General features: G+C 37.6%; 1 protein-coding gene across 5 annotated transcripts in view; it reads left to right on the top strand.

Moving 5' to 3' along the window:
- Positions 1 to 16,889, top strand: part of csmd3b (CUB and Sushi multiple domains 3b) — a 370,548-nt gene that overhangs the window by 337,641 nt on the left and 16,018 nt on the right. For all 5 annotated transcript variants that reach the window (XM_042745476.1, XM_042745479.1, XM_042745477.1 and 2 more), the window contains 5 exons: positions 4,594 to 4,776; positions 7,868 to 8,044; positions 10,068 to 10,247; positions 14,281 to 14,454; positions 15,972 to 16,145. In XM_042745476.1, coding sequence (XP_042601410.1) covers positions 4,594 to 4,776; positions 7,868 to 8,044; positions 10,068 to 10,247; positions 14,281 to 14,454; positions 15,972 to 16,145 — 888 coding nt within the window. The remainder of the gene's footprint in view (positions 1 to 4,593; positions 4,777 to 7,867; positions 8,045 to 10,067; positions 10,248 to 14,280; positions 14,455 to 15,971; positions 16,146 to 16,889) is intronic.

Raw genomic sequence — 16,889 nt, 5'->3', positions numbered from 1 at the left:
ATAGCAGCTTTAGCTGCGTTAGCAAACTCTTGAGCAGCAACAACACTACCATGTACTCCGCCATTGCTGTTTATGTTTGTTTGTGCTTGCCTTTAAAATCGACACGTACTGCGCATGTCTACATACCTAACACGTACTACGCACTCCACAGATTCCATATTGGGTGTTTACATGGAAACAATAACTGTGGCATTTTCAAAAACTTGCACTTTGAAACCTGTTTTCAAAATTATGTGTTTTCAGTCCCCAAAACGCTGTTGTTGTGTTAACAAACAGGCAAAATGCATAAAAAGTTTACTGTTTTTGGCTGAAATGTTGTCGTCTTAACGGCCCCTTAAGTTGCCTTTCCAGTAGAACTGAAGGGACTTAAGTGGATTTTAGCGTGGATGCTATCAATCAGTTCCATTTTTCAAAGGGAACTTTTGCCTTTTTTATGTGAAATTTTAGAGTCAGTGCAGGGAATTATGGGAGGAATGCAACCCAAGCTCATTGAAAATATGGGCCTATTGCACGTTTCACATCAGTTTCAGTTTGAAATGTCTAGTGGGTAACACAAGAAGACATTTTGATGGCCGTTTCAGCTGTTTTTATCCATATAATAAAGGTCAATGATGTTTAAAAGAACACTGGACCACATTGACTGTCATTGTATGGACAAAAAACACATTTCTTAGAATATCTTCTTTTATGTTCCACAGACGAAAGTCCGTCATACAGTTTGGAACAACATGGTGGTGACTAAAAGATAACCGAATTTCAATGTTGGGTGAATGCTAGGCTAAAGCTCATTTCAGCTATTTTGTATCTGACCCATATCTGTCCAAAAGCATATTTGACCTAAAGTGAAAAATCAGCCCTGACTGCTGAAAGCCACCGAAGATGCCACTGATCAATAATCCATGTTCAGTGTCCCACTTCTCTTCCACTCAGGTTTTGTGTGGATGCAGAAAATTGACATTTAATATTGCGTCAGTTTTTATCTGACGTAATCCTGTCAGCAGTGTTGCCTCAAAGTGTGAACTGCATGTTTGCGGTGACTTTTTTGATCAGAAGTGGCTGTACATCAATTTGTGACACACAAATGGACATATACCCTCTCCTCCCACGTCTACGGTGGTCTCAGGGCTGCCATTGCAGATAAGTGGAAGAGTTCCAGCGGGACGGCTAATACAGCAGTCCCCTCCGTCTGCCCTTGAAGTGTTATGCTTGGTCAGCACTCTCTCCCTGACAGAACACGCTCTTGGGAGTCCAAACACCCACTTCTCCCGGCTCTCGCTCCTCTCGTCCTCTGCCACCAGCAAGAAAGACAAAGATGGAACATGACATAAAAACACACACCCTGTTCCGCAGTGACATACAAACATACATAGACCTCCCAGGAAATTTACTACTCGCTCTGCCCCGGAGAGAGTTTACCAATACGAGGTGCCCTGCTGTATCACGCCCCAAGAAAAGTACATGTCGCTGTCACAACGTATCTCTGCACATGGCGGTACTCTAAGAAATGTTCGCTACTTCATCTTAGCATGACCGGTAGGGTGCCTGTTTCTTCATCACACCACAACCTGAGAAATAGACCCCTCTGTGTGCTTGTTCTCTGAGAGGAAATCCATCCTCCGCACTTAACTTCAAGTTTACGTCAACATGCATCTTGTCTGTCTGGTGCGCGAGTCCCCGCTGTGTGATGTATGGCACATGTCTGCAATTTACTGTACAACAAAGTCTGCGGGATAAAAAGCTGCCAGTCATGCAAGGGTCAACAACTGGCCCTTCAGCAGAAGAGCCTGTTCAAGCAGCCCACTGACGTATTAATAAGTAAGAGGAACAGCCCACAGCCCTTTAATAACAGCCATTTTAATCTGTCCCCTGGGCCGCCCGCCACTAGCCCTGCCCACCAAACTCTCCAGCCACACTGATGTATTAGATCAGGAGATGTTTTTTTTTTTTCCATACAGCTGCCTGTTCTTAAATAAATCATTACTTGTTTATGGAGCTGGCTGGTTTCATTGACAAAGGCTTGGTTTGGATGTCTGCTGGCCTGATATGAGATGGCAGTTTTTACCTTTAAGGTGCTGGGTAGGGTTGCAGTTGCAACAAATGTTCATAAGGTCTTTGAGACTTAAAGTTCACATGTAATGAATACTAAGTTTGTAACAAAGTCTGTACATAATTTAATAGTACAATTTTGTCCTAAGGCAAAAGTTAGCCCAGGTTGTAAGCTTTCTGTAAAGTATTGTGTAGTCACATATGATGTGTACATTTATTCAACCATTAAGAAGATTTACAGTAAAACAGTGATGGTGTGAAATATTCAAATACAAATAATAAAATGTTATTTATTTTTGTGATTGCAAAGCTGAATTTTCAGAAGCCATTACTCCAGTCTTTTGTGTCACGTGATCATTTAGAAATCATTCTTACATGCTGATTTGGTGATATTGATATTATTATCAATGTTGAAAACAGATGTGCTGCTCAATATTTTTGTGAAAACAATGAAAAGTTCAAAATAACAATTTATTTGAATTAGTAAAGACTTACATTGTTACAAAAATTACTGTCACATTTATTCATTTTTCACTTTTGATGCTGAATGAAATTAAATTTTAAAAAAGTAAAGACACCAAACTTTTTTAATGGTAGTTTCTAATTATATAAATAAAATGAAATATTTATTTATAGATAATCTATATCTAAATATGCATCTGTATCTAAAAATGAATACAAATTTTACATTTTAATTTCTAAATCCTAGCATGCCTGAGTCGTGACAGAGCATGACATGCTATTCATTTTATTCTGAACTTTTGCTATGAAGTCAGATATTTACGTAATTTTAAAACCATGTGAATTAATACAATTTCAACAATATTGTAATGTAAAACATGAAGTATTTTGATACAACTTAATGCTCATACTTTATTTTAAGGTCCAATTCTCACCATTAACAAACCATTTACTACAACTTCTGCCTCAATAAACTCTTTATTTGTATCTTATTAAGAGTAAGGTAGTTGTTAAATTTAGATATTGGGTAGGATTAAGAATGTAGAATATGGTCATGCAGAATATGTGCTTTATAAGCACTTATAAACAGCCAATATGTATATAATAGGCATTCTAATAAGCAACTAGTTAATAGTGAGAATTGGTCCCTATACTAAAGTGTTACCAATTTAATAAGCCTGCTATTTATTGTTATGTGTGAGGTTTCAACTAAGTATAATTGTGCAATGCAATAATGCGTGAATTGTAACTTAAAAACCTATAGTTCTGGTGTTATAACTTGTGCACAGCTGGTACAAGCAGCCACTGATCTATTTTAGCTCTCTTGTCCAGGGTTTGAGCAATAAGTCATGGTTTGTAACACTGAGTCCTAACCAGGTTTCCAGTAGCAGGTGATTTGTCTGTGCACACTGAACGTGAAACTTCTATGCGACGTGACACTATCACAACCAATCACTTTCTATATTTTTTGGTGTGTCAAGATTATTCATAAGCCCTGTGTGAGAATAAATGTGCGTGTGCAGGTGTGTGTCTCTGTGTGATTGTGTGCGTTTGTGTGCTGATGATGAATGGAGCTCAGGTTCAGGTGAGGTGCAAGGCTGCAGGGCCCTGAGCTCAGATATATGGAAGCAGCAGGAATCAATCAGGAATATCAATTTCCAGAGAGCTGTAGCAAAGCCTTGAGTGCATGAAAAAAAAAAGATGTCCTCCTCCAAGATTACATCCAGAGAGGGGCTGGAAAACAGGTGCAGGACTAGTCATCCTTTTTTATTCATTTGGCAGTAGAATAAACCTATAATAAAGTAATAAACCTAATAAACCTATAATAAAGTATGTTTCTTTACACTATCTCGGTTTCTTTTTCTGACTCATATTTCTACAGTAATTTGAATATGCTTGTGTGTTTAAGAAGGTATTTCTATAAAAGAGACTTTTACAAATATGCTCGTCAGCCTCAGGCACTTTAATTATAACTTTTCATTTACACAATCACAAGAAATGAACACGATAGCAATAAAAATACTTGATTTAATTTTTTCCCGTAATTGTATCAAACAAGATGGAATGTGTCAGAGTGAAATAAGCCAACTAATGCATACAATTCATCAACTCCATTACTTAAACGTACTAATGTTTTGCTGATGTTTTCCCATCAAAACTCTTATTTCCAGGAGAATGATGTCATTCATGAATTGTTAAACGACTTATAAAAGACTAACGGGAAGGAAAGTAAAATTGAGGACACATGGTAAAACAAAAAAAAATCAGTAGCAAATTAAAACTAAATATTCCCAAAAAGACTTTTAGCAGGTTTTTTTTCCATGTTATAAGGTTATATGCCAAGAATGGTAATATCTGCATAAAGAAAGCAGTAAAACTATTTAAAGTTCAGCCCATTTTTTCACTTAATAGTGATATTAAGAATACCAACTAATCTAATGTCATTTATAAAAGGATGAGTTTTATATTTTATCCAATATATTAAGACACATACAATGGGGACATGAAAATTTACGATATAGTTGAAATGACCCTCACCTCTTTTCAATCTCTATTGTCTTTTTTTATTCCTTTCTCTGTTTCTAGGTGATTCATCAGGGACATGCGGTGACCCAGGCACACCATCCCATGGCAGCAGAGATGAGAGTGACTTTCGGATACGCAGTAAAGTGCACTTCAGCTGTTCGGTGGGGTATGAGCTATTTGGCTCCACAGAAAGGATGTGCTTCCCCAACGGCACATGGTCCGGTACTCAGCCCTCCTGCAAACGTAAGCGCCTGCAGCAGCTGACATGATCCAGCATCTCTAAAACTGCCCAACTCCAACTCTCACTTCACATTGCACATATTCTCTTTTACTTGGCTAGGTGAATCCAGAAGTAGGACATCTCAGCCCTAAGCTACTTAGTCAGGAGTTTGTTTTAACAAGTCATCGGCTGATCTAAAGCTTTGTTCACACTGCACACAAAAGTATGATTTTGTTGTCAAAACCGATATTTAGAACTGACTGCATGTAATGAAATCTGTTTGTTCAGATCAAGGGATCTAGATTTTAACTTCATGTTAACCCCTGCAGGTAGATGCCGTAACTACACCATCTGGTTCCAAACATCTTTTTGCATTTGATGGTCATTCAAAAGTAGCCACTGTATACCGATGAAATCGATTTACAAGCAGCATTTTTTATTTATATATTAAATAATTAATAATTATATATACACTTTAATTGGAAGTTTGGAATATTTGGGTCAGTATAATGTTTTTAAATTGTATTTTTTATATTTTCAAAGAAATTTTAAAGAAATACTTTTATTCAACAAAAATGCATGAAATTGTTCAAATGTATGTATATTTATTTTTATTTCATATAGATTTTTTTTTTTTTTTTTTTTACTTTCTGTTCCTGAAAAAAAAACACTTTCCACATAAATACTTTTTTTATATATTTTTCTTCATTAAATTATTTTTGTAAAGAGAAAAAACAGATCACATCTCTCCGGAATCGTGGTTGAAAAATGGTTTATATAGTAAAGATTTAAGCATAATAAAAATACCAAAATACGTTCTCATCAGCAACTAAGAGTTGGTTTAGAAGTAGAGAACGGAAAACTGAGAATTTTTCCTCTTCTCATTATTGTTGGTCTAACAGTGGAACTTATTTCAAACCTTTTAAGAAGCATTGCCTTGTTATTTCTTTAGTAGCCCTACTAAGTGCTAAACAGAAGACCTTCCTGTTCATTTTAATAATGATCTTGCATCCAACCCCCTGGAAGCAAGTGTTGTCCTTATTATACCATAAAATAGTCCCAAAGTCATTTATCAGTGACAAACAATAAAATCAACTACCTGCTAAGTAATATATCACCGTCCACATTGTAACCAGATGTTTTATTTGGGCCTGCCATTACAGTTGTACAGTTGCCAGAGTCCAACATCACATAATAAACCCACATTTTCCCAGAGGCTGTAAAGTCTACATCACAAATGAAAGATGACTAGCCACTTCCAGACTCAAGCAGGCAGTGTTTTCTGCGGAAACATGATGCACCATCTTGTTTTCTTGCTCCAAGACCTGACTAATGGTGTTTCTCCCAGGGTTCCCACCTCCCACAGAACATATAGTTGACATGACCTAAGCCATTGTGCGGAAATCATTTTTGAGAGACGGCAATTGGCACAGGGTTACAGGAACAGTGACTAATTGAAGGGGAAGGCATTGCGCTATAATCCGTCCCCCATGCTGCAAAATGACAAGCCCTATGGGAATCACAATGGTCAGCCTGTCATCGCAAGACAAAGAGAGTGCTCGAGTTTGCCGTCATGGAGGTGTACCGCAAGCACTGTCTTTTTAACAGCTGCACAGAGAGATGATTCCATCCTGAAAGGAAGCCTGAGTTCTTCCATTGCAGTCAACCAAGAAAGCACTTCAGCTTGGCGGATTAATAGGTTTTCAGCCAGTTAATTCACTCAACCAGCATCTCTGCGGAAATAAAGAGCTCTCTTTTTTTGTCCTTTCATTTCCTCGGTCTCAGTGCCATGCTCTGGGTATGATCTACAGGCCTGTCATATCATATCTTCAAACTTCATCCCCACTCATTTAAGCCTTACAGACGCTAATACCTCATTCTGTTATAGCCACTGTCCCATGTCATAGTCATTACATGGTCAAAGACGTCTCTCTAATCGCTTTCTTCCCATCAGATAATCTTAAGATACATCAACTACAGTTTAGGGGAAGCTACTTAAAAAATTAAATATATAGTTTTACAGATAACGGACTACTTCTGGAAAATTGTAATCCAGTTCAATTACTAAGTGCTTCATGGCAGAGTATATGCATTGCTAATTAAAAAGCACAAAGTCTCATGTAGTGAGACCTTAGACTGAACAGCATATGGTCTTGTTCACACTGCCACTCATTCTTGCCAAGAACCACCTACTTGGACAGTTTTGTGAGCTATATGCATCGGATGGTCAGCGAGCAGACTGTGTGTGTCATCTGAGTCTAAGGAACATGACACAGATACAAGGCTGGACAAGTGATCATATATGTGATCATTTTAAATCGCCAAAGCCTTTTAAGTAGAACCATGATTTGTGGAAGTGAACATGACAGTGCATATACACTACTGTTCAAATATTTTGGGTCAGTAAGATTTACTAACCAAGGCTGCATTTATTTGATCTATACAGTAAAAACAGCAAAATTGTGATTTTTTTTTTTACAATTTAATATAGTTGTTTTTTATTGCAATAGATTTTAAAATCTAATTTATTCATGTGATGGCAAAGCTGAATTTTCAGCATTCATTACTACAGTCTTGATCAGAAATGATTATGTTGGAAGCAGTTTTGCTACTTATTATGTTATGTGGAGACATGATGGATTATACGATGAACAGCATTTATTTGAAATAGAAATCTTTAACACATACGTTTTTATTTCCAGTTTTGGTCACTTCATGGCATCCTTGCTGAATAAAAATCTTACTGACCTCAAACTAGAGTATGTTTGCATAAATTTCCTGATTCTGTCTAAAATTTTGAAAATGTCTAATTCTTCATAGATTACTTTCTTAAAAACAAGGTTTTATGACAGCCATCACTTTAAATGAATATATATCATAAAAACATAATATCATCAGGAATCCAAGACTTTCCTTTTTCCTTTTGTACATAAAAATGTTTGTGTTTATGGGTCAAAGTGATTCAAATGACAAAAGAAACACTGACACCCCCTAGCTATCCCCTGTGGCCCCTAATGTAATTACTAAATAACATGACATGTTATTTGATTTAAGAATGCTAATTCTTCAACTGGCAATAACTTTTCACACATTTTTGTTTTTAAAATACTACAGCGGTGCAGTGTGGTAACCCTGGGACTCCCAGTAACGGACGGGTATATCGACTGGACGGCACCACCTTCTCACATTCAGTCATCTATTCCTGTATGGATGGCTACCTGCTAAGTGGATCCACCACACGACAATGCCAAGCTAACGGCACCTGGTCTGGCACTGCACCCAACTGCACCTGTAAGTGTGAAATAAGTGAGATACGCCAGGGGATTTGTTGAACTTGAAATAGAAATGAAGGCTTGTTTGTTTTCAAATAAACCAAAAAGGCCTCAGTAGTGCTTCATTATAGGTTGTAATGAGGTGATATGAAGGATGTGCATGAGGGATTCATTTGTGTAAAGCTGTACTAAAAATGTTTTGTCATGCTAACAGAGCTTGACTGAGAAGTCCTGAGAAGTCCTCTTGCTGAGAGTTCAGGGGACCAACTTTATGAAAGTTTAATTCCAGCATCACCATGAGAGTAATTGGTGTTCCTTTGAATACAGAAGGTTAGAAAGTTTTCAGTGCATTTTCTGGAAGAATTGGGTCAGAATTAGTGGGATTGCAGGATCCGGTTTCTCAGAGGTAGCTCCAAGATGTTCTTTTGTCAAAGGGAGGAAGATGTAAAGGTCAGGATAGTTCCACTTTTGCTCTGTTAGATACATAAATCAATTATTTCATAGCCCTGCCATGGACACAATGGCATCTGTATATTTTGCAACTTATAATCGTACAATACTAATAATAAAAAATAAAATAAAACAGATGGTACAATAGAAAACCACATAATGAATCAGTGTTCTTCATAAATGGCCTGTCCATATCGATTTATGGTTTTTAACTATATGGTGATAAACTTACCAATTAGCATTTTTTACTGTAGCATTTATGCATTTATTTTTTATGTAAAAATTACTAACTTATTTTACAGTATGGTCCAAGAATCTATAATGATTCATAGGTACATATTCCAAAGACAAATGTGTTGTCTTAGTAATCTTTTATTTTTAAGCATCAATGTCTCTTAGGTCAAATAGACTATTTGATGATGTTAACCAGTAGCCAAATAGCTATTTGTTTAAGCATTGTTTTTTTGCTCACGGTTAGCATACGGATCACGCTTTTTATCATTTGAATCTATTTCAGTTCAATTTTGTGAGTGATGGAACACTCACGTATCTAGTTGATTAAAAACTCTCGCAGTAGTAGTTGTTTGAGTAATGATAAAGAGTCAGTCACACAACACAATAAAACAGCTTATCCTGCATAATGTGTCTAGGTAAGTTGCCATTATCATCCATAATCACATCCTCTCAAACGTTCACCCTTAATCGTGGGTGTATTCTCTGCATACTGTTGACTGGAATTATATGGGCGGTGCACCAAACCAGCTCTGATTGATGCAGCGCTACATGTGTTTATTGAGTGGGGCAAAAATGGTGATACATGGCTGTGTCCAAGGGAGGAGTCACATTAGCATTTAGCGTTAGCCATTTCTCACCATCAGCTGACATGTTTATGTGCAAGGCCGCTGATGGATTTTACAAAATATCATTTTCCAAAAGACACAAAACGTATGGCAACTCAAGGGTGACAAATAAGTAATGGTCCACCATAAATCAATAGAGGAAATTAAGATGTTGCATCTGGGAAATAATTAAATAAATGCACTGATCGAGCGAGGTTTTGTCAGCCACAGCAGAGTGCAAAAATACAAATTTGTTTCATCTGAATTCTAGTGGTGCCATATTCTTTCTCACATCATTCCAATCTGACCTCCTCTTATTTATCCATTGAAAGGAATGATAATTGTAAAAGATCTGTGGAATTGATTTGAAGTTGCACCTCGTGGACGCCGGTGGGACGGGAGCCATGCTTACGTGCTACTATTGATTTCTTTACATAATAACAAGATCTATCATTTCAAATAAAAAGCCAGGGGTCCTAAAGATTGCTGTAGCATAAATGAGTTGTAAAAGATGATTTGTGAACGTGGCTCCCCAAGGTTTGTTTCAATAGCTTCAATCACATTGCCACAAAAAGCTATGATTGCCATCTGATGAGTTGTATTAGATATTGAAAAAAGATCTACACTGCTGTTGTTTGGCAGATTGTAAATTGCCCAGACTTTTAGCTCAAATAGAGACTATTAGCACATTGTACTCAATACAGTAGTTCATTTTTGCCTATAAACATCACAGCTGTGATCTTTACTTCTCAGTGATCAACTGCGGAGAGCCAGGAGTGCCAGCCAATGGGCTGAGATATGGTGAGGACTTTTCCATTGGACAAAACATCACTTTCGTGTGCCAGCCTGGCTACGCAATGGAAACCGAGAGTTTCTCCACCATCACTTGTACCGGAAATGGTACCTGGAATGCCCCTGTGCCTTTCTGTAAAGGTAAAAGTTGATTTAAACATCCTTTAACATTTAAAGTAACAGGTATAATAAATTGTGGTAACATTTGAGAGTAAGGTTCAATTTGTTAACATTAGTTAGAGTGTTAAGTATCATGAAATAACAATGAACAATCATTTTACTGACATGATTCTCAAAATTTTTGACTTGTCAAACACAATGTCCTAAAGTATTTCTTCTGGTATTTGTGCTGTAATTATGACAGTTTAACATATTATGTTTATAACAGAAACTGGGAGTGTTGCTATATTAAAAATAATTAACCATCATTCATATTGTGATCCTAGATAATACAAGGTTCTGCATGTTTTTCAATAAAAAGAGTTACTGAGGAGAACAAATGAATATGATTTCAGTTCATAACTAGATTTTTTGTGTATGTGGGCGTGTTCAGCATTTCAATTTAAGTTTCATATTTTTTTCCAGAGGCCCACCAGTGGACCCCAGCCCCCTGGTTGAGAACCACTTGTTATCTATTTAGCATTTTAAACTGAATAAATGAACATTTGTTAATGGACTATGACCAAATATGGATTAACAGTGAACAATGATATATATTATCAAATTAACATTTACAGAATTTATTAATTTAGGATAATGATATTTAATGTGTCAATTAATATGACAGATTGAACCTTATTATAAGTGTTACGTAATTTCCCATTACTCCCACAGGCTTCATCGTCCCAAGATTAACTCATTACTCTAACATTTTCTCTGCCTAGTAAAGTCAAAGAGCTTTATTGTTCACAAGGCAAGGCCTAAGATTATTCACTCACTGATATATTTGCACATCTGGCCCCAACCGACACAAGTGTTTGATGCACAGATGCTTCACCCAGAGTGAGTTGAGGTCTTCCAGCTTTGTGTCTTTGCCCATTGTGATGGATGTCTTGTTTGAAATGTAGAGCTAAAAAGAGGAGGAATGTTTATCCACCCTTGTAGGTCATCTTTTCGTGTGCGATTGCACTACAATGAACTGTGAACATTCATGTTTTATCAACCAATCATGCTGTTTGACAAATGACAGTCGTACGATGGGAACATAAACACATTTGTAGACTGAGCGTTCACCCCTTAAGGGCTGTGTTGTCCCCATTATTATAATCAGCTTTGACCTATGAGCCCTTGCATTTCTCGTAATTAATTTCACAAATGACTCCTGTCGACTTCCCACGGCCAGGAGATGAACTGGTATGGAATATATAAAGTGATATGAAATTGAATTCCAGTTTTGGACGATGCATTTGTGATCATCACCAGTGCCCTGGCATCGAATGCCATTTTGCTAAGCTCATTTAGATAGACACAGTTGTCTCATTTATTCCTGAAGGCAGCGGCCTCCTCCTGTCTCTTAAAGGACATGTTGTGCATACATATCTGAAGAGCCTTGAACTTCATATCCTCGGTCTGAACTGATATTCTGTCTCACAGAGGCATTAATATGCATGTTAATGTGAGTCGACTCAAAAAAGAACCACTCCCACCTCTGTCAAACGCTTCAGGTGTGGGGAGCATCCTGACATTGAATGTGTGCGTGTCCCGTCTGTCTGTTTCCTGCAGTTCTAGATGGTTTACATTAAATATTCATTAGCTTGGGAGCTCCAATCTGGTCCAGGCCTTTTTAAAGGATGCCAACACTGATTCTGATTAATAATACAACAATGGGCTTTGTTAGAAGTTTATTGGTTCTATCAACATGTGTGAAGCGAAGGCAACACGATCAACTCATAAAGAAGCAGTCAAAGCATAGTTTTTGCAGGCAGTAATAACTGTTTGGCTAGAACTTTACCATGGTATGAAGATTGTGTGTTTGTGTATGAGAGCATCATATTGGGGTGTTGCACCATAAGTGGGGGCATGTGTCATCATGAGTGCCCATTTGAGCAAGGCATTGGCTTCCTGTCTGGTAGAGTGTGATTGATTTTAAAGGCTCTTGTGGTACCTGAGGACTGATAACCGGGGAAGAGGACTTACCTCACAGAGTTGTGTGGGCAGTTATTGGAAAAGACAGATATAGCATTCAGTGACTTCAGTATTAGCAGAAGCAATTAATCTCTCTACCTAACTGAAACTGCTAGTCCTGTTATATTTACTGCTTCACTTAATGCTATACTTTTTAAAACATGTTGTCTTATATATTCATAATATTTTAACAGCTTATTTATTTATTAAGATTATTCATAATAAATGTATATGTTTTACAATTGGCAATGTTTTTGTGTCTGACATCTAAAATGTAACATCATTTAGACTGTTTCATAAAGAAGATTGGAAATGTGTAACCCTGTAATCCAAGCTGTTGTATTCAACACAAATTTTTCTTTAATTTATTGGAAATGAAGTTAACAACAAGCCACATTTGATTCCAAACTAACTACCTCCTATGGAGAGTTATGTTTATTTAATGTTTATTGCTAGAAATAAATCACATCAAATAGGGGTTTAAACTGTATTTATTTCTCAAATTTTGCTAACAACTTTGAATAAATTGCAAGCCGCATAGAAAATGAATAGAAAATTAGGCAGCTCATTTTATATTTACTTTTCCCTGCTGAGGCTAACAATCACCATTTTCTGAAGGATAAGCACCTCCTTTCACTGATCATTTGTTTAAAAGGAAAAAAGCCCTGGAATTTGTATTATTTTAAAGGTGACATATCATAAAAATCTGACCTTTCCAGGTTTTAAGTGCTACAATCAGGTCCCTGGTGCATCTACCAACCAAGGAAACGTGAAAAAGATTAACCCAGTAACTTTGTTTTGGTTAGCCTTTTCTGCAAGCATTTGAAAAAGATGAGCACGTCTGGTTTCGCTCCCCTAGTGACGTTGCAAAGGGATCTCATTATAATTCATAGCTCATTTGCATTTAAAGAGACAGACACAAAAAACAGTGTGTTTCTGCTTCCACTCAAAATAGGCATTTTCAAAATTATATAATAAATGATCTGTGGGGTATTTTGAGCTGAAACTTCACAGACACTTTCTGGGGACACCAGAGACTTATGGCGCTTTTGCACTTCGTGGTACGACTCGGCTCGTCTCAGTTTGCATTTCCACTGCTGTTTAGTACCGCTTTAAGTGGGCGGGATTATACATGTCGCGGCCGAGAGCTGAACGACCTCCTGAAAAACTTTTTCGTTCTGCATCACCCCATCAAGCTCTTGCTGGATGTAACGTGGCCTTATGTTTAGATAGTTTGACTCCTAACCCTAAAGTTGTGGGTTCGAGTCTTGGGCCGGCAATACTACAACTGAGGTGCCCTTGAGCAAGACACCGAACCCCCAACTGCTCCCTGGGTGCTGCAGCATAAATGGCTGCCCACTGCTCCGGGTGTGTGTTCACAGGGTGTGTGTGTGTTCACTGCTGTGTGTGTGCACTTTGGATGGGTTAAATGCAGAGCACAAATTCTGAGTATGGGTCACCATACTTGGTTGCATGTCACATCACTGTCACTGTCGTCGGATCCACTCCTCGGCTAGAGAGGAATGTCTGTACTTCCTCAACAGACCACGAAACCATTTTTTGATTGTTTAAAAAATGTGCGCTCATTAAAAGCAGTTGCGTTCATTCAAAAAAAAAATTGCGTCCAATCCTATGCTGGCTGTGCTAATTTAAATCTAGCAGGACTGGTGTCTTGTGTCGCAAGCTCAATGATGCAGGTAGTGATGATTCTCTCCAGCCAATCAGTGATCAGCAGGGTTTAAACGTCACATTATGGTAATGGTACGGCTCGATTGGAACCTCAGCCGAGGTGGTACTGAAAAAAGTGCCAGGTACTATGTACTGTACCCAGTGGAAAACCCCCCAAAAGTGAGCTGTACCATGCAGTGGAAAAGCGCCATTATATTACATATTGTAAAAAGGGGCACAATATGTCTCCTTTAAGGGTGTTTAGACATTTTTACTAGAAATCAAGACAAATATACTATTATATTGGTTACATTCTAATTGTATCAGACATGTCATTCCTAAGTATGAGCTGAACTCTCCTCTGTTTAACTTCTTCCTTTAGCCGTTACTTGCACAGCTCCTGCACCCATCTCAAACGGCCTCCTGGAGGGACGTGACTTTGAGTGGGGCACCAGCGTGAGTTACAGCTGCTCCCCAGGATATGAGCTCTCTTTCCCTGCCATTCTTACCTGTGTGGGCAATGGTACATGGAGTGGTGAGGTGCCCCAGTGCTTGCGTGAGTACTGTACTATTCTATTAATATTAATCAAACTGTCTGCTTCATCCCTGTGGGTGTTTGCAACCGACATTTCCAAAAAAAGCAGCAGAAAGTTCACACCTTGTCTTATGTCTGCAACTTATCTACTTGCTGTTGGCGAGGAAGTCATGATCCGACATTGATTGATTGGATCATCACTGAATGTGAACATATAGGTCTTGATATCAATTAGATCTGATGGATTAGGTAGTAATATTTGTTTAGGACACCAGACAAGGTGGGATATCAGTCTGTTTCAGCACAATGCTGTATGATGTCTAAGATGAAGAACCTCCAGACGTGATATGAGAATTTAAAGTTTAAAAAGTCTAGTCGTCACAAAGGTACCCTTGTTTTAGCCCTCACATGAAACAAAACCAGGCAATGCAAAAAAAATATTTTGCTTGAAAAAGAAAGCATACTTCTGACTTTGTCGGGGTACTGATTTTTTCCCTTCTCTTTCTCTTCCACTTTTATTTTATATCTTGACAGCATATCTATAATTCATCAAGAAAAGTCAAGTTTGTAGTGCTAGATCTCAGGCACTGTAGTCTGACCAGCATATTTATGATGGACCAGTCAGCTGGTGACGTCAACCATGTGATTGATTTTCCCTCCAGAGACCTATTGTTTGCCTGACAGTGATAGGGCAAAGGATAACGTTTACCACAGGACTTGGGACTTCCCCCAGTATTATATGGCTATGTTCTGAATAGCATAATAGCATACTATTCTTACTATTCCTGCAATATATAATGTGTAAAAGGTCGGGGTCAGTATGCTTTTTTTAAAGAAGTGAATACTCTTACTCCTCAAGGATGCATGAAATTGATCAAAAGTGACATTAAAGACATATCATGTTGCGAAAGATTAGATACAGTTTTCAACAGTGATATTAAGAAAGGTTTCTTAAGCAGCAAATCAACATATTAGAATGATGTCTGAAGGATCAGGTGACACTGAAGACACTGTAGCACTTATTCCTGATCAGAGGAATAATTTACATTTTAAAATATATTAAAACAGAAAATGGTTATTTTAAACGGTGATAATATTTCACAGTATTAAGGTTTTTACTGTATTACTCATCATGCAGCCTTGGTGAAAATGAGAGCTTATAAAAAATACTGGATAACCTGCTACATTTGCCAAAATGTGCAGTATACATACATCAGAGCACACAGCGTGATGCTACATCCCACAATGCAATCTGCGTGTTTTGACCTTCCTTTTCGAGTGTGATGAATGAACTATAGACAGTGTATATTTCAGATTTTTCAGTAAGTAAGTTTGTTGAATATTCCTCACATAGCTGTATTCACAATTTCAATATTTGCATCACTTTTTCTCTCTTTCTGAGAAGTGTTGAATATTTAGGGTAACATCATAAAGCATCCATCCTGTTTTATAACGACAAAGCTTTCAGCATCATTCATGACTAACCATTTGAGAATGATGTAGCTGAAAGTATTTCTTTGTGATCTCTGTGATTATAGCTAAGTTCTGTGGAGATCCTGGAATCCCTGCTTTTGGCTCGAGGGAAGGCCGCAGTTTCATCTACCAGTCCGAGGTGTCATTTAGCTGCATGGCTCCCTACATCCCAGTAGGCAGTACTACACGCATTTGCCAGGCTGATGGCACCTGGAGTGGATCCCAGCCTCGCTGTATAGGTAAATCAATTATGCTGACACAGTTTGCATGTTTAAACCATATGTTAAATTCCCAGTGAAACAGACTGCTATAATAATTGTTATAAGTATGTTTATCAAAACCTACGGAAGTTCTAAGCGGCCATGCATTATAATTTTTTTTCTTTTTGTTTTCTCGTTATAACGACTTAATTTTCTCGTTATCTTGACATAACGAAGGTCGTTATATCGTTATAACGACTTAATTTTCTCGTTATCTCGACATAACGAAGTTCGTTTTCTCGTTATAACGACTTAATTTTCTCGTTATCTCGACATAACGAAGGTCGTTTTATCGTTATAACGACTTAATTTTCTCGTTATCTCGACATAACGAAGTTCGTTTTCTCGTTATAACGACTTTAATTTTCTCGTTATCTCGACATAACGAAGTTCGTTTTTTTCTCGTTATAACGACTTAATTTTCTCTAAGAATTTACAAAACTGCGCCAGCAGGTGGCACTATAGACCTGAATATAACTGATGGGGTGTTGTATACTATCCACTTTACTGTACGCGGACCTTCCTCGTGATCGCTATAATTTGTGCAGTCTTGTTTATTACTGACATTTAATTAATTCATAAATGTTAAATGCTTGAATCAATATGAATATTTTGTGTATTAAGTTCCTGCTAGATGCATGAGTTTCACCAACGCATTCTGTTTCATCAATAACTGCTTATCAAAACCAAGGTTGACATCACTGTATTCTGTTTGCACCAATA

The sequence above is a fragment of the Cyprinus carpio genome, chromosome B19, assembly GCF_018340385.1.
Source record: "Cyprinus carpio isolate SPL01 chromosome B19, ASM1834038v1, whole genome shotgun sequence".
NCBI classification, from domain to species: domain Eukaryota; kingdom Metazoa; phylum Chordata; class Actinopteri; order Cypriniformes; family Cyprinidae; genus Cyprinus; species Cyprinus carpio.
This window is presented reverse-complemented; position numbering and strand designations above follow the sequence as displayed.